This window comes from Lepeophtheirus salmonis, chromosome 11, assembly GCF_016086655.4.
Source record: "Lepeophtheirus salmonis chromosome 11, UVic_Lsal_1.4, whole genome shotgun sequence".
NCBI classification, from domain to species: domain Eukaryota; kingdom Metazoa; phylum Arthropoda; class Copepoda; order Siphonostomatoida; family Caligidae; genus Lepeophtheirus; species Lepeophtheirus salmonis.
Window position 1 is genome coordinate 13,180,940 of NC_052141.2, and position 26,750 is coordinate 13,207,689.

The 26,750-nt window shown below is 31.5% G+C and overlaps 1 protein-coding gene across 5 annotated transcripts in view; it reads left to right on the plus strand.

The window, feature by feature from the left end:
* LOC121126248 (band 7 protein AGAP004871) overlaps positions 1–26,750 on the plus strand; it is a 456,073-nt gene that overhangs the window by 205,168 nt on the left and 224,155 nt on the right. The window contains exon 1 of one of the 5 annotated variants that reach the window (XM_071891662.1): positions 13,351–13,912. The exons of the other annotated variants lie outside the window; for them this stretch is intronic. Coding sequence (XP_071747763.1) covers positions 13,459–13,912 — 454 coding nt within the window. The 5' untranslated portion in view covers positions 13,351–13,458. Of the gene's footprint in view, positions 1–13,350; positions 13,913–26,750 lie in introns of those variants that run through there. 5 annotated transcript variants of the gene reach the window in all.

The following is a 26,750-nucleotide window of genomic DNA, read 5'->3' on the forward strand; positions in this document are numbered from 1 at the left end:
ATAGTAATAAATAAAATGATAGATGACAGCATTGAAAATTAAAAAAGTAAATTCAAATAAAACATTCTTCAGATTTCCAAGTAGAAATAAATTTGTTTGTACAGCTCTAACAATAATGTGAAAGCCATTAAGTTAATTGAGACTAGTTGCCTTCAAACTATTAACTAATTGCCAATTAAGTTCAGAGTAAATTTTTATTTGAACATCATTTCGAATCTCATATACTTGTATGAGTTGGGTTATATTATAAACCTTTGCTTCAAGTATGTCTATATCAATTAATTGTTAAGTGGATATCTGATCAATCTCGAGAACTTCAAAAGTTATAAATAAATGAATTAACCGTAACCCAAAAAATATATAAAAAACATAGAAAAAAGTCATGGATGATTAGTATTAAGGACTTTGATCTAATCCAAATAGGTTACTTTCAGTGCAGCCCTACTTGCCCGTCCTTAAAGTAGGTAAAAATCAAACCCCTTAAGCAATACAATAAATTATATAACAAAGTAAAAATATATCAAAACTAGGGATATACTGACACCAAAACATACAGCGATTCTTATACATATTCTTACATATTTATAAAGGAATTACATTAACAAATAACAAAATGATTTTTTTTTTTTAATGTTTAACTTTTTACTAAATAAAGCTAGACAAGAAATATATAAATAGATTACTCATAATTTTGTTTATACAAAATAATTTGATATTCAAATTTAAAAGGTTAATTTATCTCCGTGTACAGAAGTCAATTTATTCCTGGCTTGCTAATATTTAATATTTGCATTACTGAATTGTCTTTGCATTTTCAATATATGAAGTTGGGTATAAATGAGTTCTCTCTATATAGTTATTTGACAGCCAAATATGGCTTTGAATTGATCAGTTGAAGGTTTTAAGTATCCTTTTTGTCTTTTACGGCTTTTAATAACAATAATACAACTGATTTTAGACCAAGAACTTGTCATTACTTTAATTTTGTTATGAAGCTCTAAGAAAACCATTTTTTTTGGTTAATACATTATATAAATAAGTATGCATTATTATCAGTGGAATTGACAGTCTAATTTTGATACTTCAAAAAAAGAGCGAACCTTGCAGATCCCGATACACCCTTAATGAAAACATATTGTCGTATTATTTTGTATTATAATGAAAACAAAGATATTTTTTTGAATATCTCATATTTTTTAATAGATATGAGTTTGTCTTTTTGAAAATCACTGTAGTTAGTGCTCCATGATGTATATCATTAATATATTTTGATCTAAGAAATAAAAATGGTGTTGTATAAGTGAAATATTGCAGGCGTGAGCATAAATCATCGACTTTTTATACAGAGTGCAACCCATATAGTCCTCCCTAATATATATAATATAAATATTTTGATAAAAATGTCCTTATTTATTAGGTCCAGTCTTGAGACCCTTCCTTAAGACCGTCTTTTCCTATGATTGTATGTAGTAGAACGTATAAAAAAGAAGAAATACAGTTATTAAGGACTGAACGTTATAAGTTTTTAAGACTGATATACAGGACTGAAAAGTACGGGATTGTTGTCTTCAGTTCGAACTAGGGACCAACACATCACAACTGACAGTCAAGGACCCTTTTCAAGGACTGACATTCCTAAAGACCAATGGGACCGATCCTAAGAGAGTGTCAGACCGAATTAATAGGGACTGATACAAGACTAGCCATAGGTATAAGGATTGGGAGATTTGATGAGTAATGAAAATGTAATGAAGTAATCAGTAATGAAATTTCAGTACTGTATTCGTCATTGTCGACTCCAAAGATGTAATGAAGAGAAATAATTTATTAACTCCTTGGACATGAGAAGAATTCCATTGAGTCAAGTTACCCAAAGATGTATGAGAAGAGGAGTTCATCTCCTTATCTCCTCTGTCTACAAAAACGGTCTGATCTTCTAATCCCCCTTTAAACTGATATAAAATCTCTTTGATCTCCAATTAGAGTGGGCTGGGGGAAAGGAATGATGTCAAAGTATCTGAGTCATAGCACCTATTTCCAGCAAATTTTGAAAGTAGTGTTGTTTAAATCTTTCAACTTTCTTTCTTTCTTTCTTTTTCAGTATTCTTACCCTATTGAAGTTCTATTAAATCATTCTACTGCTACTGTAATAACCGTTTCTTGAAAGGAAATGATACGTTTTATTGATGGATGACTATAATCAATCAAGTAACTAACGTAACGTTAAGTATATGTAAGTTAAAAAAATATATGGAGTATACACAAAGAGAAAGGTTTTTTTTTGTTGTTGTTTTGGAGGAAGATCAAGGAATATGCATGTACATTGTACAGATTTCAGTTTCGATTCGAGGAACTTGAATCGAAACCTTTGGTAGACTGGATTTATTTTTTGGATAAACATGTAAAACATAAAATATTGTAATATGAATTGCTTGGAGGAATTCCGTTTCATTAGGATGAATAAATATTTCACCATAAAATGAGAGCTGGTATGAAGACCTACACCTAAAACAACAGGGAACACAGAAATAAATAAAACAATCACACACTAAACAATTCAAAGCATAATAATAATCCATTAGTCTCCCTCGATTTAAGTGTCCATACCTCGGAACAATTGTTTTTAAACAAGTAAATAGAATGTATTGAGCTGAATCGGACAGTTTGTATTTGACAATGCCAATAGTTTGATTTCAGGAATCACAACACATCCTTGGTATTTTTAAAGAAAAAATACCATATCCAACTGCATATAACAAAACTATTGCCCCAAGTTTTCTCTTTAAATTGGTTCTCCACATTTAGATTTATTGTCTATAAGAGCTTTGGCTCTTAAGAGAGAGAAATGTTTTGTCCTTATTTTCAGAGTATATTTGACACACTGGAAAAAAATGCATTCCTTTCAGGATTGGATTACTTCTCCTGTAATATTTGTAACTTTATATCTCATGACTGCCTAAGTATGTCGAAATTATCATATTGTAATTTTCTGCTTGAACTTACGGCTATAAGTTACGGATGGGCGTGATTACAAATGAAAACAAGGAAAACTAAAATATAAATACCATGTTTTAACAACCTTATTTTCAACAACCTCCTTTTTATAATTGGGCTCCTAGACATGACCTATGTTAAACTTTATATGAATATATATGGATCATATGAGAGAACTCATCAACGTTCTACAAAAAATCTTGTTTACCCAAATATATAGTTTTAATAATATACAAAAACGCAATATGATGTGAATATACCAGAGCTGGTGTCATCTTTATTTAACTCCTGAGTAGTGAGCTTCCTTCCTAATACATTTAATCATATTCCAAACCTGATTGAATATATGTGTGTGTCCAGAATTTTTTTTTAAAGCTGTTATCTTTTTTTGTTTTTTTTTCTTGTTGAATTGATAGTAATGACTAGTGCATGTGCTCCTGAAGGACTAAAAGTAACCATGAGGGTTTATGCGTGAGTGCTAAGTGTGACTCTTTGTGAGACACGGATAATAATGGAGGATCGACGACTGAGTAGTTCTTGTATATTTCTTTTCTACTTCTTTGTTGTTCCACAAATGTTGAAATAAATAATATTTTTTATGAAAATTGTTCTATATATAAGGTCCTCCTTTTGCTAACATTCTAAAGAGTACAAGGAAGAATGAATATTATTTATATAGAGAGAGTTTAATGTCAATTAAGATCATTTAAGTATGTACATAAGTATGGGAATTGTTCTCTTTTGGCAAGGATTACCATTCTACATGCATGGACGACATACAATGGCCTTTTGAATGTGGAGAAGTCAAGTTTGAGGGATGATGTATTTGATGATGATTATATTATGTTTGAAGGGGAAAGAAGGAAATAGGGAGAGTCCATTCTCTTTCCTTCTCTCTTTTAGCTGCTGTTTTATAGTCGTTTTATATTTGTTTATTTTGTTTGGGGAAAAATGACTCATAGCTTTTTAGAATTTAATCAAATCAAATTATGTCGTATATGGGGGGACTCAGCTTGAAAGTTTGAATTTTGTATTCGAATTTGAACAACTCCTTCTATTGAGCTGATTACTTAAAAAAATATTAATCTATGAGTCTTAAAATTTTTGTACATACATATTTCTTCAACATTTAATATAAACGTAGTAAAAGTTATGTCTGAAAAAAAAATGACAAATGAAATAAGTATTAATAATTAAATGATATTTTTATACATTAAAAAAAAAATGAATCCAAGAGTGTCAAAATTTTGTACATGTATCTAGAGGTGTGTAAAGTATGTCCTAGAGTGCGGGAGTGGCTTTTTCTTGTTGAGATTTTTTGTTTGTTCTTAAACTGCTATCATTATTATTTCTTTCTTGAGAATGGAATAAATAGTAAATAAAATTATAATTAAAGACAAGGAGTACAAATAAAAGTTTGCTTGTGGATTATAAATGTATTCTGTGTTGGACTCGGAGTGGACATCCGACTAATTTAAGCCTATTTGTACTTGCCATATAAAGAGTACAAAATGTGCTTATTTCTTTCCTCTCACAGCTACTGTGGAAGATTGAATAAAATGTAATGACAACAAAGCGGCTACCCTCTAAAACATTCTTCAAATTGCCAGTATTTTTACTATTTTGGTAAAAATAACAAAATAATCATGCATATTTTGTGGCAAAGTTCAAAAGTCTACATTTATACTATTCCGAAATACATAGTAAATAGGCCAAACATGATTGATTACTCATTTTTAAGATGCAAATTTTTACAATTTTCATTTAGAACAATGTTGTAGATCCCATAATTACCCCTGGATTGCTAAGAAAAACATTATTCTAATCACCCCCATGATCGCACAGTACGAGAGAAGGATTAAGATAACAGCGCTCCTCCTTCCAGAATTGTCCCCCAAGGCCATTGGGGAGCAACATTGGGTCCTCAAGAAAGATAATTTACTCTTCTCATACTGTGGACTCATGATGGTGACTAGGGCAATGTTTTTCTTATCAATCGACAGCTAATTATGTCTTTTATAGCATTGCTCATAGGAAAATTGTAAAAAAAAAGGATTCCTAACCTCTGAAAATTTGCATAACATAGATAAGTTAATTATAACAATTCCCCCTGTATTTAAATGAAATGATATCAAAATTAATAGTTGGTAATTCATATAACTGATGCTGTAAAAAAAAAAGCGTAATGAGACGTATTAATTCATTTATAACATGTACAATATACTTATACAAGATACATCCTATACAAAAACCCCAACTTATTATACACAACATTGCATATATAATAGGTATGCACCTATAAAAATGAGACTTTTGGCTATTGGTCCTTAGGTGATATTGCAACCGGTCCAAAAATCTAAAGGCTTATTTCGACATGTGTCAACAATATTTAATTCCTTGCATGTGTAGTTTCATTTATCGACGCACTTTTTTTGCTCGTAAAAATGTCTAATTTTGTGATTGTAATCTACGATGTGTGGACATCATTTATTTTCTGTTACCAATTGAAAAAAACAACAACAACCGATTTGCAATCCCATAAAATGCTCGTGGAAGCTTACATCGGACATGTTCTAAGCAGAGCACAGTGCTTCAGGTGGTTTGAAAAATGCCAAAGTGATGATTTTGACGTGAAAAATGAAGATCCTGGCAGGCCACCAAAAAAGTTTGAAGACGCCAAATTGCAAGCATTGCTCGATGAAGATGATGGCCAAGCCATTAATTATGATCGCTACCAACAACAATTTGCCCTATTTGAACCATGCTATATGCCAAAAACGCCCAAAATATGAAGCCAGGTAACACAAGGTAATTTTCCTTGTTCACAACGCTCTATACCTACCAGACAGCTTGTTGAATCGTACAACTGGAACCTTTTGCTCATGTGCCTTACTCATTAGACCTAGTGCCTTCCGATTATCACTTTGTTTGCATCGATAGGCCACGCACTCAATGATTTACTCTTCTATTCTCAGACTGAAGCCAAAAAATGGATCGATGGCTGATTTGTAGCCAAAGACAAACAATATTTTTGGACAGGCATCCATAAATTGCCTGAAAGACGAGAAAAATGTGTGGCTACTAAAGTTATATACTTTGAAAATTAAATTTGTTTCCATTTTTTCATAATAAACGTTCAATTTTTTTTTAAAGTCTCATTTCATAAGTGCATCCCTGGTATATATAAAAAAACTTTTGAAGAAGAAACAAATTGGACTCAAATTTAGAATGTGGAGTTATTGAGAATAGATCTGTAAATCAATCCAACTTTGGGATTCTACGGTGTTAGAGATGAAGTAATTATGAATTTGTTGAATGTTTGATTAGTGATATATCCATAGTATTCGATCTAATATTAATTTCAGTTTCACTTTAACACGAATTACAATAAAAAATTATTTAGAAGGATAAAAAAACTAAGAGGTCAAATATAATTCAGGATAAACGGGCTAATTGACGTAATCCTCTCAATTTTGCACCACATATCGTAAAGTAAGACAATGATATGCAAGAATCATCGAAAAGCTATCAAATAGCTTATCAAAATTATACTTATATCTTTTTAATACATGTATTGAAATGAAAAAAAAAAGAAAAGTAAACCATGATCTTTGTTTTTGACCTTAAATTTTTAAAGTTATTTGATCTTTGATTTTCTTTTTTGAAATTTTAATCGACTTAAGAAAAAAAAATACTTGTAAATTTTTGAAAAAAAATAAATAAATGGAACTTTCTTGGAGTTAGTAGTAATGATTTGTTCTATAAAAATCTTTAATTTATGGTATTTTTTGAACAATTATCATTTTTTACTTTAAAGGGGTATGTTTGATTCAACTTAATTTCATATTTCCTCTTTAAATAAAGTTATTATTTTTATAAATCAGACCATTACTCCCAATTGCATGAAATTCCCACTCAATGAAATAAAAATGAAAGACCAAAAACGGATCAAAAAAATTATACTTTTTTTTTTTTTTTCAAAACAAGATTTATCATAAGTAGTAATCAACAATTTGACTGCTTTTCAATCATAAATGATAACTATTTATGAGGGATTTGGATTACAAGATATTGCTTTCCAACCTTGCATAAAAATACTAATTTATTTCATCTTTAACAGCTTAGAAATCAGAGTTAAATTGAGTTTCACATCCAAAAAATCATTTCTGAGCTGATCTATTGTAAATGATATCACATACCAAATTTGAGTCATATTCTTCAATAAATATATCATGGAATGACCTATATGTGGTTAGGGGTAACTGAGGTATTATAAGATGATTTTTAAAAATCACTTATCTTTTTTTAATCTATTAAAGTCATATTGATTGATCCTTCCCAATAAAATTTACCTTTATGTGGTGAGTTAAAATTTCTGAGCACTTTTCTATAGCACACAAAAATATACCTTTTTATAAAATTACAATTGGCCCAATTTACTCCCTGATAAGGTTAATATGGACTACCAAAGTTGCATTAGTATAAATGAAAATAAATTGGCTAATTGTTTTTATAAAGACACTAATTAATTAATGCTGGTTAAATAATATTATATGATTGATAAATTACTTAAACAAAAGATATATTATGAGCAAAAATTGTTAGTTCGGCTCATATTGGCTAAACCTCATACTTGGCAAAGTTTGATTTATCTATGCCAGTATTCAATGTTGTGCTACCTACAAAAAATATCACTAATGGGTATTGACCATGGCTGTGGACTTGCTTAAATTTAAGGGCGAGCCCAAGTCCCAATTCCGACTTGAACTGTAATACCGACTTCCCATTCCTACTTGAACTTCAAGACTGAGTCTGAATTGATCTTTGAGACTGAGTGACGAGTTTAAGGGAATTTCAAGTCCGAGCTCCGAATCTGGTAAGATGGTGATTATTATTTTTTTTTTTATATCAGAAATCCGATTAGATAACATACTTTCAGTGGCCCAGAGGGATAATTAATGTGATAATAAAAAATAAAAGATTAAAAGTAAACTATCCATGCAACTACAGTTTAGTTTCTAAGCATAAATAAAAACGGAGTATTTGCCACCAGACTGACGGTAGCTTTAATCAACTTTTATCAGTGCATCATGAAATATTTTTGTATAATAATAATAGAATAAAAGGAGGAAATACTCAGGACTCGCACAAAATTTAGACAAGCATGAGCTTTTAAGAAAATTATCTGCGAGTCTACGAGTCAGAGTCCACAGTCCTGCTATTAATATATAACTATCCACATTGTATTCATTACTTAATTTATCTTTCTATACACAGCAAATTTAATTAACTAATAGATTGTAAATTATTTAAAAACAATCAATAAAAAAAAGGTCAAAATCATAAATTTATACCTTTTTCACACGTGGTGTACAATTAGCTTCAAAGTACAATGACTGAAAAATCAAGTCATTTACTGTCACCTGTAAAAAAAGACTATAGAATATATAATTAACTGTAAATTAGGGTGTCTCAGAGTACGGAGGGGTCCAGATTACCCCAGTTACCCCTATGAGTAAATTTGAAATTTTTGAAACGAGAAAAATAGCACGTGGAAAAGGGGAGAGTTAGACATATGGTACACCTGAATTAAAGCCCCTTTTAATATCAGCTATGTATGATAATTTTTACATTATAGAGGGAGAAGTTGATTCCACGATGATCTATTAGATATTGATCGAAAAGGAGAAAAAGCCAAGGGAGTGTTGGGCCTTATTTCGATTGGAATTGAAGTCCCGTCCAATTATGTCTCAGTCCAATTCAGATTCGTCCTGCATATCAATCCTAAAATCTTATAAAATTCAGTCTTTTATGGCGTCACTTAACTTTATTGCTGATTTTCTGAAGGACTGGTTGAACTAGTCGTAAGACTGAACTGTATTGCACCATATTTATAAGGATCGACACAACAATTAAGCCAAAATATTTTTCCCTTTTCTAAGTTTTAAACCAAGTTTTTTTATTATAAACATGTTAAGTCTAGCTATAAGTATAGAGGGGCATTCGCAGGATGTTTTCTTGTGAGTTTATATAATAAATTTTTTCTTCAATCTTCCTTATAATTTTTTGAGAGGGGTCTACACCCCCTCCCCCTGCCACTAAGGTTGCATATGCTATTTGTGTATCGTGCTATATGAATAAAAGATGTATTTTCCGTAAAATATATTATTTGAAAAGACGTTGCAAAGGTTTGAAGAGAAAAAGTTCGAAACTATTCAATAAATAATCAATCCAAAAGAATTTTGAAAGTCGTTTTATAAATAAAATCAGAAATTAAAAGTTGGGAATCACACTGTGTATTCCTTTTTAATATATGTATATTCTATCCAGTCCGATTGCTGCATACCTTTCCCCCCCTTTACTTTATTACACACTCTCATAAAAAAGGAAAGAGTGAAAGGCGTGCCCACATTTAGAAAAAGTTTCATATAATAGTCGACATACTTATTTAACTCAGTTGTATACTTAATAGTTTTCCCTGTGGTTGAAAAATACGACTGATCAATACAGAGTAAAATATACATTAGTGATTGTAATGAGTATTTTTTATTGTCAAATGTGATACAGGATAGTTTTTTTTTTTTTTTTTTTTTTATATATATAAAAAGAAAAGATTCCCTAAAAATGTGCCTTTTCTCTACTATTAGAAGAAAAAGTATATCCGAAGAGGAGGAAAAGAACGTTTAGAAAGAAAATATTTTATTAAAAAGATTTTCTGCGAAAGAAGAATTCAACTAGTGAAGACAAAGTATCGTAAGAGCAGGAGGGGGAGAGAATTTGCGCATTGATGTTGCTGAATGAATTTTTGTTTCTGCAATAGCAAAGGGATTTCATCATTTATATGTGATTTTGTAACAATATTATGACATTTCTACTAGCATTTTACAATTTTTAATTTAATTTATTTTTTTTAAAGCATTGACAGATTTATTTTAACAATAAATGACAGTAATTTAATCTGTTTTTGACTAAAAAAATAGAATATTTTTTTAGTCAAAAAAAAAAAAAAAAAAATGACGAAATTGTTGTTATTTTAACTCTCTCTTTGACAATAGTGAAATGAAATGATTGACTATTTGTGGAGCGTCAACATAAAAAATGAACTAGAACAAAAATAAAAAAAAAGTTGAGATTCCCAATTGTTGAAATTTGAACAATCTATACTTTTTAACTTAAGGAGATATATTTTTGTAGCCACTAAACCTGTTCAAAACATATTTAAAGGTCTGGTCTAACGCAATAACGTCCCACTATTTTATTATCTATCCCCCTTTGGCGTCGACAATGACCTCAGAACGCCTCCTGAAGGCTTCGCACGTCTTTTTTTAAATTCTTAGGACATATCTACCTCATTTAAGGTCGTCTGCATGGCCTTGATGCTTTCTTGCCTGAGTATCCCCTGTGCTCTACACGGGACCAGAAATCGTAGTACAAATGTTACGGCTAGTTTTTGCCAAAAATTGTTTGTTCAACAATCTGTAAACAGCTTTGGTGTGTGTGCAGTAGTGCCGTCTTGATGCATGACCACCTTATCATTTGATAAGGTTGTCTGAACCCACAAGATGAAGTGAGCCTCCAGATCTTCACGCGAGTGTCGTATTGAGACGCAATTTTCCTGATAACATAAGAAAATATAAACAAATGTAATTTCTTTAGTGTGTTACGAAATCCTCAACGTGCTATTTTAAGTTATATTAGTCCCTGACAAACTTATCAGGACCTCTCAATTTGCCAATGACCTGGTGTTTAGATTTAATTATTGTACCCGGTATATGTAAATTCCCCAAATGATTAATAGACATGAGATATTTGAGTCAATTTGTGGATTAATATTCAAATTTCTGGTATGAGTTAAGAGACTACATAAATTTGGGTATTGTTTAAAAATTTATTTGATTGAAAATACTTATATTGACCCCAATATGGCCCCTTTCAATCATATAATTGGGTTATTTTTCATAATTTTATTGTGACTGTCAATTATGGCCACTTTAACTTTAATTTCTATGTACAAGCCCAAAGGGTTAATATGAATAATTTGTAGATAGAGATCGACTATAATTGGTCCAATATTCCACACTATTTATTTTTATATTTGATAATTCTCCATTGCACTTTTGAACATTTTTTAATTTCAAATATGGGCTCATATAAGATTAATTTTTACAAAGAACATCCCTTTTTGGTAAATTCTATAGCTCAAAAAAAGTACAATGAAATCATTATTTGTACTAAATTATACGTTTTAGAGATATTTTATAAACAATGATAAAATTATCCCCTATTTACATTGAAAAAAGAGTTTTAAAACAAAAAATTTAAAATAAGACTAGCCCGAACACGCTATCTTAAAGATTGCCAATGAAAAATAAACTAATTCAAATTCAAATTTGCCAGATTTCAGTACATAATTTTGAGTCATTCATACGATATGGATTCTTATCTTAGACCAAAATTTTCAAACTTGCTTTAATTTGTGATTACTGGAGGTTCTTTTTTCTTGTATATTTTCATATCCAAAAATGCTAACTAACCTTTTGAAATTTGGTACTTAATATACAAGAAAAAGCAGCGTCCCATAAAAGACATGAATGTGACGTTAAAAATTTTGGTGTGAGATGAGTATTTATATATTTTGAACGTCTCAGAATTATGTTCTGAAATTTGGTACACTGTATGTTCTTCAGAATTTGAGCTATTGTGGCAAAAATCATGACATGGAATTACCCTAGTGTGAAACCATGGAATTCTAGATCCATGGAATAATCAGGCATGTAGGTTAGATTTCCCCACCCCTTCTGGATAGAATAGAGTAAATAACGACGTTGACTCTTAATTTTTCATTTTTACAACCAATCTTTCCTATTATATGTGGAAATACACAGTCTGCGTGATTATTCATGGTCTCTATAACTCCCTGAGTAAAAACAATAAAGTAAAATTCTTTTCATCAAAAATGATTTAAAACCTTTTATCACACATAAAAAGATTTGAATAACTCTAACATAACTGTAGATTCCTGAATAAATCACCGAATGAACAAAGAAGCTTTTATTCAAAAGTTAAATTTTGCTGACAATTTTTTTTTCAAATAAAAAAAAATCTTTTGTTATAAGTTTCCTTAGATAATTCGTGTATAAATAAAAATGTAATCCATAATCAATTTTGAGAGACATCATTCTAGCTTATTTTTGTGTTGACAGGCCATATTTTTCATACTTTGTATATGTAGCCGTCAACCAAAATAATATGTGCTATATATAATTAGCTACATACGAGTATAATGATTATAGTTATTAGAATAACAATTGTAATGACCTAATAACTCCTAATGAGTTTTTTCTCTTAGTTATTTGTTTTCTTTTTCATTTGTTCACCATCTTTTAATTACTTTTTCTATCCATGTTTTGTTGGGTGCATTTATGTGCCTATCAGGAAGGATATGATTACATATCAGTTGAAAAGCACGGAGCATTTAAATGCATAGATACGTTCAACTGATCTAATGAAATGTCATTATAACTAAGCTGTTCTCCTTAAAAGGGCAATTAACTTATATTTAATATCTCGAAAGTTGTAAAAAATATTTTTTTGTGAACAGTTGGGGATTTTGAAAATTTAAAAAAATTAATGTTTAATTTAAATGTTTTGTGCTTGTATCGAGTTTCATCGGTTATATAAATTTTTCAAAAGGGGTACAACAATAAATAAAGGTTGAGAATCCCTGACGTAGAGCACAGATAAATAATATATTTTCTCTTGTGTAACCCATGATATTTATTTTTCACTTCCAAGATAAATAAAATTCCCTCACGCAACATTCCACATCCTTATTACTATTCTTCTCCTTGTCCATCAACTTTTTTTTTTGTGCAAATGCATTCTCCAAATTTTATTTTTACTTTTTTATTGCAACAACCTCTTGATGCAGTTTTTTGATCTTTTTATGAGGATGAGTAGTGCATTTGACCCAATATATACATTACTAAGCCACAGATATATCTATTTCATTAAGATCTTTGTTCCTTTTTTTCATTCTTTCTCTCTAACAAAACCCATCAATAGCTTTGAGTTTTTTTTTTTTGCCCATTGCATAAATTTCGTTTTATATGTTAATAGGATCTATTTTGTATGAAAATAAGCTTAGAAAAAATATTTTATTTTGCATAATATTTCTTTAAATGGAAATATCATTTTCTTTGAACGCAAATAAATATTAAAAAGCAAGGAAAATCATACCTCTAGAAATGAAATTCCCAGAATGCTGTGCAAAATGATAAAAATTCTACCAATTGCAAATGATAGAAATAAAAACACTCTTCAAAGAAAACCAGAAAAATCACATATAAATGATAATATTTTTTTTTGTAAGTTCAGTTTGAATGTTAAATGGAGTTTTGAACTGTCTTTATCACCAAATATATATTTCATAAACTATTTTAACTAATTAAATATCTACAAAAAATGGAATTTAGTGCAGCACTAATGGAAGAACATCTCGGACCCGTGGTCCCAATTGACGATGCAGATGATGTGGGTGGAGGGGGTATAGTGTCTGTGAATGGGGATGGAGAAGAGACCTCTTATGGTGCTCGCAGAAAGACATATTCAGGAGCAGGGGCAGTTGAAGGTGTAATGAACCCTGGACCACTCTCGCTTCCAATACCCTCCTCCACTCAGCCACCAAATATTTCATCATTGCTGCATCAGCCGCTCTATAATGTACATCCATCCGGAAGCTTACCTTTAGGAGCAGGGAAGCCAGCTACTATCATAACAGCTGGATCCTCCCGTCAGTCTCAAACACAGTATATCTCTACCTCTGGAGTGAAGACGGGTCCTCCCAAATTACCTCCAAAGTTTAATAAACTCATTAATGAGTACGTTGGGGCTTGTTTTGAAGATAATTGTAATATAGGTAAGTTAAGCTTTTTTTAATTAGGGGATTATGTCAGGAAGTACTATGGGAAAGTACATAGTAAAACTAACAAACTCACTTCCCTATATATTTTTGCCACTTCATGTCACAGAAAACAAAACATATCTTCAGGAATTGGAGGCCTATTCATTCATAGAACTCTAGATACTTCTAATCAAGATAACATTTTTCCTTTTCCCAAAGGAGTCATTTTTTATTATGTAAATTTTGTGTACAAGTTTCAATTTCTTCCTCTTAAAATGCAGTATTTAATGTCAAAATTCGCCATTCTAACTACCGACTGTTAAAAAATATAATCAATTCAGTTTAATCTATTAAACTGAATTGGTTACTATGTATTTATGAGTAAAATAAATGTAGGTATTTGACTTTAAAATGTGTATCAGAATGCTTATATTTTAGAAATTATTTTTGTATACCCTAGTTCAACTATATCTCAAACTTATAATCATATAATGAATCCCATACCACTTGAAAGTAAACTTGTACTAAAAACATAACAAAAAGGAAATGACTTTCCTATAAAAATCTTTTTAAACATCTATCAATAATTTGAACATAATTATGAGTCCATGGCGTTATAGTGGATTTATACTGTATACAACATTTTTTAAGCTTGAGTGATAAAATTGATTTCTTTTTGATTAGAATATATATAAAAATATAAGGAATTAGTTCAAACAAAAATACAACCTAAGTGATCTACAAACATTTTCTTATGTCTTCATATTTAAATAAAATGTACTTAGTCCTTTCCCTTGATGCCTGACAAAAGATATAAATTTGTTTTTCATACGTTAAATACCTGAAGAACATTTAATATATTTACTTTTGAAAAATCCCAAACGAAAATGGTATTTATAATGTTTGAATAAGAAAAATGTTTCATTACTTTTAGCAGTAATGAAACATTTTTGGGTTTTAAATACAAATGATACATTGTCATTGACGCAGGAATTTAGGTATTTCTAAGTGAAAGAGCCAAATTATGTCATGGAGATATCATCAAAAGCGTCTGTAAGGTTCACTTTGTGTGTGGGAGGAGTTTTTTTTTTTAAATATGGCAAATTTGACAAAAAACCATTTTTTTAGAAGATGCATTTTTTGAATGAATATAACTTTTTTTTAAATTTCTTTTTTTGGGGATGGGATGAAATTAAATCTTTTTTTTATTATTATAGATAACTAAGAAAATTCTGATTTTTTTTTTTTTTTTTTTTTGTGAAGAAAAAATTATCTTCGATTTATCTTAAAAAAATCTTTTTCTTACATAATAAAAATATTGAATAAGATTGACTTCAAATAAGCACTCAAAGTACTTTGCATTTACTACTTTTTCCAATTACGATATTATAGTTATCAAAAAAATAATTAAAATTCCAAATAATACCTTATTTACATTTTCTAAAACCTAACCAACTAATTTGGTTAAACGGATTATATTTCCGGAAAATCTGAAACTAAGAAAATGATCCCATATAAAATCAATGCAATATTTCCTGGAATTTTTTTTTCACACAATCATATATTGTAGTTCTCAAATTGCAAGAATTTTTACTAGATAACCCCTATTGTATTTGTTGATCTCCTTTCTAGGAGTTCGTCTTCAAATTCGCTTCCGTCCTTTTAATTAGTCGTTATTAAATATTATTACTGCACGTACTAAGGATACGTTGTCGTGATAGCCACCTCCTTCCCCCCCAAGCCATGGAAACCTCAATTTAATGCCACAATACGTGTACCATATGGAACTGCTTTTTGCGCTGCTGGTTTATAAAAATACAGGAAACCAAACATTAACAAGGTAATTTGGACAATTTGAATAGTGTTTGGAAGATCAGAAACTTAGCAATCATGACGTTTCATTAAACAAGGTGAAAGCATTCGTGAGAAAAAGGAAATGAAGAACAATCCCACTGGTTAAATAGCAGAGATACAGGCTGGAATTAATCTAATGTCAATTCTGTATTCTACTCCAAGCATAACTACTACTTACACTAATACCTAACTCCCTAGCAAATCCTCATGCTGACACTGCCTTTTTTTCAGCTATTACTTTATATTTAGATGTCCCCTTCTCATGAAGAAAATAACAATGATAACAGATTTAGAAAATCAGAAATCCTTTTAGGGGTTGTTTTATTTAATGTCCCTTTAATTGGTCAGATGGAATTACACTGATAAAGTGGAAGTAAACGTTATTTTATTTCATTTACTCCATTTGAACTAGGAATAGTCATTGAATTCTATATTAATCAATCATATTTGTTTGTTTTCGAACGACTGACATGAGCACCAAGGGAATTTGAGCCTAAGAGAATAAATTTCCCCGTGCAAGTTGTCCATTGAGCTGCCTCATTCCATTTTTCAGGTTGTCACTACAAAAAGTCTCACATGCGGTCTAGATCATATTTGATACAACTCTCAATTAAAAGCCCGAAAACAGTTATTTCTTTTGATGAATGAATTATTTCTTATATATTTAATTATTGTAACTATATACATTATGATAAGTTTTTGGAAAGCCAACCGCTTTTTTGATATTACTGCACACCTTAAAGATTATCCCCAAAGCCACAAAACCATAATTAAATGCAGCAACTCGTGTAACGTATACCTTTAACACTGGGATATATTTTCATCTACTTAAATTGCATAAGTAGAATTTATAAAACCAAAATAATAACCGAAAAGAGTCTACGAGAAGAAGGGCAGCACCTTCATGCCATTAAAATCCCCATTTTTATTACTGCATCTATAACGAGTAAGATTTCTTTTTTGTTAAGTCGATTTTTCTAATATTTATCTCTTTATATTCTTAAGACCATGTAATCTGCCCATAACTGAATTGGAGTATCTATTATATCTCCACCCAGTCTACATGATACATTTTGAACCATTTTGGTATTTTTTAGATGATTCATTAAGGAAATATCCCTTGTAATGAAATCAATTATATTTATGATACATAAACTTCTTTTCTTTCCAAGCAGAGTGTTAGTTTATCATTGTCAATAATAAACACCTGATATAAATGAAACAGAATAACCAGATAACAATCATGATTGTATAATATATGTATTCATGCCTATCATGAAATTAACTGTGTTCTCTTTATTCATATAAAATTTAAATAAACTAAAGTAGCGTAAAGTATTATGACTAGATAGTAATTAAACATCACTGCCGTATCGTTTTGTCAAACATAAAAGAAATTATAATATATTTTTTTGTTCAGAGCTGAGTTCCCTTTCTATACTTACTCGTCAACTAATTTTACATGGCAATGCAGATACATAATGAGTGGTACAAGAGCGGGAGGAGAAGGTGGGAGTTATACATATGGTACTACTGAACTAAGAAACTTGTTCATACCAGCTGCCTGTTATATGGAGAAAAAATATATGAAATATTAATACATACACTTTATAATTCATTTTTTAATCAATTTACACAAACTATATGCGAAAATTATACTGTTGGAGGGAAATTTTAACACTATGGCTAAGACAGTATACTAAATCTACAATTCCGTACGAATTGCAGTACATCCTTTTACGGTACGGGGTTCGGCACGGTATAATAGTAAATATTTTTTTTAAATATCAAAACTATAGTTTTTTACAGCGGACAATCCCGTACCGTAACAGTCGTTAGTTTTCACCCCACTACTTATTAAATAATGAACAAAAAAGAAGAAAAAGCAGATGTAATAACTGTTTTTCCTTTTCCATATGGTAAACTTAGTTTTTTCTTTACACGGGTCCCTTCTTCAGTGATGTCTAACAAATAGTTGTGAATCCCAATATATGCACTGTTTAAGTCATTTTATCAATCATATAATATTGTTTATGTATTATTACCTAATTAGTAGCTAAATGAAGAGAGTCAGTCCATTTATTTTCATTTATACTAATGCAACTTTTTTGATACATATTACCCAGAGTGTGGGGTAATAGGATCCAATTACAGATTTTTTAAAAAGGTTTATATTTAAATATTAAAGATAAGTGAAAATAATGTTTACTGTGCAACATGAAGTACTTTTATCGATTGTGAAATTGCTAGCTACATAAATAGCAACTGGATTGAAAAACAAGGGATCCAAAACATTTTTGCTTTTTAATTTTACACTGCTTTTTGATTGGAAAAAGTTCCGTTCAAGCTAAGTATATGATTTCACTCCCCCTTAGAAACCACAAATAAACGTTAGGTTGCTGACTTCAATCGGGATCGTAGAGATACCAATGATGTAGAACACTGCAGTATCAAGGGAAACCATCAACAAAATCTACAAAAAAGCGTTTAAATGATTGGAAACTGAAGTTCTATTAGTTAGTTGTTGACTTCATAAAAATATATAAAAAAAGTAGACCCTATATATTCCATGGCATTTGTCTATGATAAAGCTCTTGTCAAACTGAGTTCACTGTTGACCAAAAATAATTATGAATTGCAAAGAGTGTTTGGCCATGTTTAAATGCCACAAACCAGGATTTTTGTGTCGGTATGAGACAATGGATGAAACATGGATAAATAATATTCCAATTGTTTTAGAAAAACAATATTTGATTATTATAATTCAGTATACGAAAAATAGTTTTTTTCTTTTGTTTTCTATTTTTTTTTTCTTTCGTAGATACATAAAAACTTTTCTGTTTCCTTCCTTACAAGATACATATGAAACACGGAAAAGGGCTTCTTCTTCAATTAAAGTCTTCATCTATACTTAATTAATCAAAATTAAGACTCTTATTATTTTTTATAAAATATATCAACTTTATTTGAACTATTAAAAATAAGAAAAGCCTGCGCATCATATAAAAAAACTATGTAAAACTTATTTGTAACAAAAAACAAAGTTATTGGGGGGAAAAAGTGTATGAAAAGCAAGGAAGTATCTTATGTGAAGTATATACATATGTAGAGAGCCACTGGGATTCGCTAACAAACAGGTATAGGGCTGCCGAGTACATTTAAATGGTCATAAGTCTTTTAAAAGTATTCAAACCATATGACATTTTTTTCTTTAAAAAAAATTAAAATTTCCTAACAAATAAGATATCTCTAGTTATTAAATATGAATACATATCTAATAATAAGTTCTGGACCATGCATTTTATAAATTCATCTTGACTCGAGTTCCAAACTTTGAGCGGAAAAGAGCATTCATTCCGGTCGAGAACATGGAAAAAGACCCTTTTGAACTCTATCTCTGTCAAAGTTTCCAAGGGACAACCCTTGAAAATCCTACTCCGGGCATAGGAGAGTGAGGAGTCAATTAATGCTTTATTGAGTCATTAACTGAAGGATATTCACCATTGCAGGTGATATATGAAGGACTAGGACTATTTTCTCCAATCCTGTAGTTGACCCCTATTACCTATCATCACAGATTATTACTCATCAGATCCATCATTCGAAATCCTTTATTTATTAATGGAACTGAGACGAGCATTTAGGAATGAATTCGAACTTTATCATTCTATGTAATAACTAAGAACATGTTTCCCGTAGGATAAAGCCACCTTTCCGGTCTACTACCAAAGAACCACTTTCAAATTAACACTCCTTACTTAGTTCATAGGTTGAGCGATTTTGGCTTACCTTTCGACATATAGTCGGTATTTTTAGAGGTGCATACCCATCAATGAATTGGCCTTTTGTCTTTGTTGGACTCAAAATACAATCGAGGATCGCATTTGGAGCAATTCTTATGACTTTCGATTTTCCCTTCCTATCTCGTGACTGCTCCTTGTAGCTGAACTAATGAAATGGCATGACAGTTAAGTTGCACTTCTCCAATTTTTTCAATTTTTCAGTATGTCGATTTTCGTTTTCTCCTTTTTTGCATGAGCAAAGTGCTCTCATCTGCAAGGAAAACAAGGGGAACAGAATAGAATATTCAATGTTATGTTGAAAATGTCCATAAATATTATATTTATCTTGGCAAGAGGCTATGGATTAAAATTGGATTTGCGTTGTTAATTTTACAATTTTTTGCCCATTGCATTAAAATAAAACGTTATTCACGTTTTGGCATCATTACTTCTTTTTTTTTCGCCACATGGCGTAACTTTATTCAGAAGCAAATATAAGCTTCTTGTCAAAACAAAAAGCTTAGAACATTGCATAAAACATAAAATAAAACAAAAGAAAAATTAAATAACGGAGGTGTCATTTTCTTTAGATAACTGAAGAACTAGTCCATACCTTTAAAGACTTTGATATGTATTTTAATTAGGAGATAAAGTCTGTAAGGTTGAAGTCCTTCTTAATCCTTTTTACATATATTAAGTGTTGAGTTTTTGTAATAATGTCATTGACCTTGTCTTCCCCCTTCCCACAACCGTGGCTTAAAAATTAATCTATACCAGTTGTTGCTCCGAAATTCTCCAGCACTCTATACGAGATCCGCTTATAATTACACTTAAAAGCCTACAGCTCCAGAAGAGATAGTCAGTGGTCTCTCTTGCCTCATTGCAAAATGGGCAAAAACTTCTCTGGTCATTAAATAATTTTGCCCCAACCTCCAACGTTCCTGAAAGTAATCACTTTTCGAACCATCTCTCAGAAGATGTCGAATATTTACTCTTGTTGTTTTATGATAATCCTTGTGAACGTAGTTAAATAAATGGTTGGGACGTTCCATAATGGTTTTTTTATTTACCCAGTTTTTGACTTGCAGTTGAACCTCATAATAGCCACGGAATTTCAGCTATTACGCCAAAATTACAATCTCCAAAAGTGTTTATGAATTTAAAAATAGACTGTTCTTAGTGGGTAGCGTACATTTGTGCGCGTCTAAAACTGAACACTCTGAAATTTTTAAAAACAGTTAAGTAATTCTGTAGTTTTTAAAGTGGTCGACGAATTAATTTATTTAACATGAAGGATGTAACATGAACATTCTTAGACACATGTCTCTTCAATATTGCCGTCCATAACCTCCACTACCAACTCATGCCTGGACCGGAACTTGCTGCGTGACTTAGCGATGAAGCAGTGGTCGAGATTCGCTCAGGTATTCTTCAGGGGAGACTTCAGCTGGTCCTTGGACTTGTATTGCACTCTCGACAGCATCCCTTTTAAGCGCCCAAACACTGCGAATTCAAGCGGCGAACAATCAGGCGAGTGGCTGGCTTTTTCATAAAATTGTTGAGAAGAATTTTCGACCTTGCGAGGCGTTTTTCCTTGTCTGCAGGCTTGAGTGCTTGACAAGGGGTTCTCTTGTAGACCTTAAGGCCAAGATTTTTCTGAACTAGTCGGTCCATGGTCTTTCTACTGACGTTGAACTCCCTAGAGAGGCCGCTGACGATGACCTTGCCTCTCTTGTCCTCGACAGACTTTTTCACGGCAGCAACCATTTTGCCCAACCTGCGAAGCCTTGAATTAGATCTGGTGGTCACCTCAGGAGTCCTTTTGGGTACCACGCTGTAAACGGTGGCGCAGCTTTAGTTCAAAACCTTGGCAATTTCAGTGGGAGTTTTTCCCCGCGCGGAAAGTTCCAAAATTGCGACTCAACGTCCCTCCATATTATCGGCTGTTGTTTCACTGTTGCTATTTAGATTTTACTGGAGTTTTGTTTATAAATAGTCAATACCCTTGCCTCGAAGTATTAACCGATTTCAACTCAATAAAATCATGAATGTGTGCATGGCGTAAAATTTAAAGGAGTGTTCAGTTTTAGACGTGCACATCTGTATAATAATATTGTACTACTAAACGGGTGTAAATAGCAAAAAAAAAAAAATAGTAATAATAATAATTAAATCCCAAACGTTGGTGATTCAGGTAGTAATAAACAAAATGTTCATAAACACTGGTCTTGTAAAACTAGCACTTAAGAAATATAACTAAAAACATAATCTAAAATCCTACGAGTATCTTTGAGTTATTCAACCCAATACTATAATACATTCTGTCAAAAAAGTACCAGGAGTTGTTAATTTAAATTGCCTACACATAAGGGATTTAAAAATATTTTTTTTACTAAGTAGGCAGTACTTTCTTTCATTATGATGCCAAGTTTGAGCCAAATATGTAAACCAGTTTGCATGCAAAAGCTGGATTTGTCGGTCTACCTCACTACTGCTCAATGATTTTTACAATGAACGAAGTTATTGAACAGAGAGTAGGTATTAAATTTTGTGTTGCCAACGAAATTTCACGTTTTCACGCCTTCAAATGTTAGAAAAAGCTTTTGGTGAATCAATTATATCAAAAATCCATGTATATGAGTCGTACAAAGTGTACAAGAAGGGTAGTCAGATCGGGTCTCAAAGTAAAGGTGATACACATTGTTTTCTTTCATATCTAACGTCTGGTCTATCATAAATTCGTTCCAAAGGGACAAAAAGTCAATACGGAGTACTATTTTGCCTTACTAAGGCGGTTGAGTGAGGAAATCCGTCAAAAATGCAAAATTATTGAAAAAGAACTGCTGGATTTTACACGACGATAACGCCCATCGCACAGAGCCACAATTGTGAGAGAATTCAAAGCTAAACACGCAATAAATACCGTACATCAACCACCATATTCACCTGATTTAGCTCCGTGTGACTTTTTTTTTGTTTTCCGGACTTAAACTGACATTCCGTGCAATCAGTTTTGAGTCTATTAAAACAATAAATCAAAATTCGTGGAATGAGCTAAAGGTCATTCCAAAAAGTGCATATAAAACAATTCAAGGAATGGAAAAGACGTTGGCATATGTGTATTGCATCCAATGGAGATTACTTAGAAGGGGACAAACAAAATTTAATGATTAAACGTAAGATTTGCGGTTTATTTAACAATTCCTGGTACTTTCTTGACAGAATGAACGAATCCAAGGCCAAAAGTAATATTTCTTTTGTTTGTTTATATTGAATATTCTTGTGCTTTTTTTAACTTTTTTTTGTTTATATACTTATTGAGTACCCCCCCGAACAGAAGAAGAAATGATGATTATTTGCTCTTTACTTCACTTCACTCAATAAGATTCATTCTATAAGTTATTATTTCATGTCTACGTATTAAAACATTTAATGAATTAAATATGTCTATGAAATATTTGGCTGTATGTACCTGTTCAAAATTGTTTATAAGTTGACGCATCACATAAAGTATTTTGATACACTAGAAAATATAAAAATTATATATATTCAGATAATGGAATATGATACTCTAGTATGAATCCCAAATTAATGAGCAAAAACATTCTCATTCTGCTTTAATTAAACCATATTTCGAGTACAGCAAATACAAGCATAATTTATTAATCCAATGTTAGTTCATGTTTTGCCCGTTTTGTAATCATTTATCTATACTCATAAATTAAATTTTCTCTGTATGAATGTGAGAATGAAAATATGGATATTTTGATCTAAGAAACATCAATGTAGTCGTATTCATGAAATATTGGAGACGTTTTGCCTTTAACATCGAGCATATTGTGCAGGGGGTGCTTTATAGAGTGGTCCCTCATGTATAGCAAAGGCATAATTTGGATCTATATAATATAATGTTTATAATATAAAATTACATTTTTTGTCAGTCCTAGGACAGGTACTTATCTGTCCTAGGATTCTAACTACAACATCTGAAACGACGTGGTTATAAACTACAAACATCCTTTTAATTGGGTTTTTATCATAATATCTTTCCATGATACAAGTCGATAACTGAAGTTGGAAGTGAGAAGACCTACTTCTAGAGCCGTGGTAAAAAAGATTGTACATATAACACAAGACTGATGAGGTAATCCGACCTTGGACCGATCCAACACTACTTTCTACTCAATCCACAGTGCTACTGTATGTCTGTCAAATGTAAACACACACGTGATTACTTAATTATTCATAGATGCTTTCTTCTCATGAGTTAAAGCAGGGGTGGGGGACCTATGGCAGGCGGAGGCATATTCACTAGCACGCGCAAATTTGAACATATTCCCGTAGTTTGTACGTGTTTTTACCATTATTATTGTTGATAGTAGCAGACTCATTGATTAGAAATAGCACTCCATACCTCAAAGGTTGGCTACCCCTGAGTTAAAGAATAATGAAAGCAGCCTTAGAAAATCAAAAAAAAAACTGTGCTCATATTTCCTTCCAACTTTATATAGATATTATGTTAAAGGTATATTACTTTGAGGAAATTTGAGTCCAACAGATTAACCCTCTCCCCAATTTATTCTTATGTGCACAGCTTGGGCTCCTTGTTGAAATGAGGATCGACATCTGAGTCATTTTGGACAATGTTTGTATTTATTTACTTCTCCCGCTCCTACCTCGTAACAGCAGATTGTTGCTAATCGAATGAGCGTCAAGACAGCTAAGCTGCTCTCCTCTAAAACCTTATTATATTGTCAGGGTTATCATGTTGATTTTGGTCATCTTATTCTTTAGCATGGCTGTTGATGAACCCCTTTCAAAGATTATTCTCTCTTCCGTTCCTCCCTTTATTTGTATGTACTAGTGATGGCCAATATTTTGGGATGAATTCCTTCTTCAATGCTGAGGAAAACAAAGTATTTAAAGAATTTATATTCTCCTTTTTCCATATGTTTTCTTTATTTCATTTCTTGGGGATTACTTCTCATTCCCCTTATCGCTTATGAGGGGATATTTGTTAGCGGCTCTCTCTGAGTTTTAATTAATGTATTTTGTTAGTTATGTACATATATCTGTATGTACAAATATATTTGATTCATCTAATTAAAATTTATTTAGATGCCCTTAGTTGGTTGGATAATTTAAAAAAAAAAAAACATTTCTACATATGATCAATTATTTATAACATCATTTTCTCAGCGAATTAATTATTTTGTGTCACGCTACGAGTACAGGTCCTCATGGCATGACCATAGCCGATCTTGATATTCTTTTAGTGAGTTGGTTTTTCTTCATAAAATAAAAGTGTGTGAAATTTAAGGGTTCTCAAAGTTGGGCCTAATGCCTTAAGGGGATAGTCTAGATGCAAACTGTTAACCCATTAAATAGTAACCAGGTAAACAATTTCTGGCCTCTCTTGGCCTTGGTTGATGTTGAATGTAGCTACCCATATCATCATACATACATTAGAAGTCTTCTCCAAATCCTTCATATACCTCCTTACAGTCCAATCACTGACATTGAGAGACTTCCCATGCTTCATCATTGCCTTGGCCGGACTTCAGAGGATTGCAGTGCCCACGTCCTCCATGGCCCCCCTTTCCTTCCTCTACTGCTGCCCAATTGGCGACTCAAGGCTCCAACTTGAACACAATATGCTTAAAATATTGTAAACTAGACTATAGGAACATCATATTATCCAACACCTTCCTTCAACGTGAAGGAAATCAGACACCCTGTATCTGTCGCTTCCGTGCTCAACAATTCTGATTTCTGAAAACCCTTTGAACTATTGTTTATTAACCAGAATAATCCTTATTTTTAATAACGCAACTTAGTATTCTAAAATATCCCATTCTGATTGATTTAAAGATAATACTACGTTTTACCTTTCACAGAGAAATATGCGGATGATATTAGACATATATTTTTTTTTCCTAGAAAAACATTTCCAAACTTTAGGATCCTAAAGCAGCTAACTCTAAATATTGATACCCGTGGTTCAAACTTTGTCAGATGTGCTTATGTAAATCAGAGAGTAACACTGATGATTTATTCGAGAGTTATCTTTTATATTCTTAGAGCTAAATTTGGTCGTTTAGTCGACACCTAATTATTCTGGACAATACTGCTATTATATAAATATGGCTCAATTACACTCCAATGAATGTATAATTATTTAAGACGGATTAGGTGAAGCCCTTCCTTGTTTGTTTCAAGTATGATTATTGGAGCAGAAGAAAAATAAGGATCTACAGAGGGGAATCTGGATCTTAATAAAATGTAAATAAAAATATGGTTCCAACTTTTGTTTATTGTTATTGTGATTTATGCCTTTTTACTTGCATATATACAAACTTTTCACTTCACTTAAGTTTAAATAGGGAGGGAAGGAAAATAGTATTAAGAATGAAAGAGAGGCAGTGAAGAGTACAACAATTGAAGAAATGAATATAAAACAGAGTAAAGAATACATTTTTACATCCCGTTCGTCCTATTATTTTTTTTCTTAAAGCTGTATTAGTGTTGAGTTTCGTTCAAAAATTCCGGGATCCCTCAGAGACCTTATTTATTTTTAGTGGACCAAACTAATTCCTTCCTTTTATGGCATTTTGTCACAACTAGTCGGTCCTTATTTAGGGCCGAGGACCGCCATCAAGTCCAGTCTCACTTGTCAGTCCTTACAGAAGGTAAAATCGATCCCTTGTGACGTCAATGAGGGTGGTTTTCCCCCTTTTAATTATTCCCCTATATAACAATAAATTATATAACCAAGTAACAAATAATAAACTTAATAAACCATCGATTCTATAGTTGATTAATAAATAATCTTTAATGTACTTCAAAATTGTAACCATTGTCAAAATAACGTCATATGAAGTTGCAATAATCATGTGTGTAAGAAGTAAGGACAGAATCGCTCCATAGATTGACAATCGATCTACAATATGAAATGGATTAAATTTTGCTTTACGTTCTGGACGGAGATATCGGTTCAAATCGGTTTTACAAAAATGTCAGCTAAGAACAAGACCGAAAAAATAAATTTGCTCTTGTACTGACTCTTAACACTAGTATACAAAAAGGACACGGAATGATCTTGCCATCCACAATCCTTATATTTTTAATGTCCTATTCAATTTACATACATCCATATTGTTGTATAGAAAGATGACAAATTTATATGTGAGGGAATGTATATGTTAAGGAGATATTAA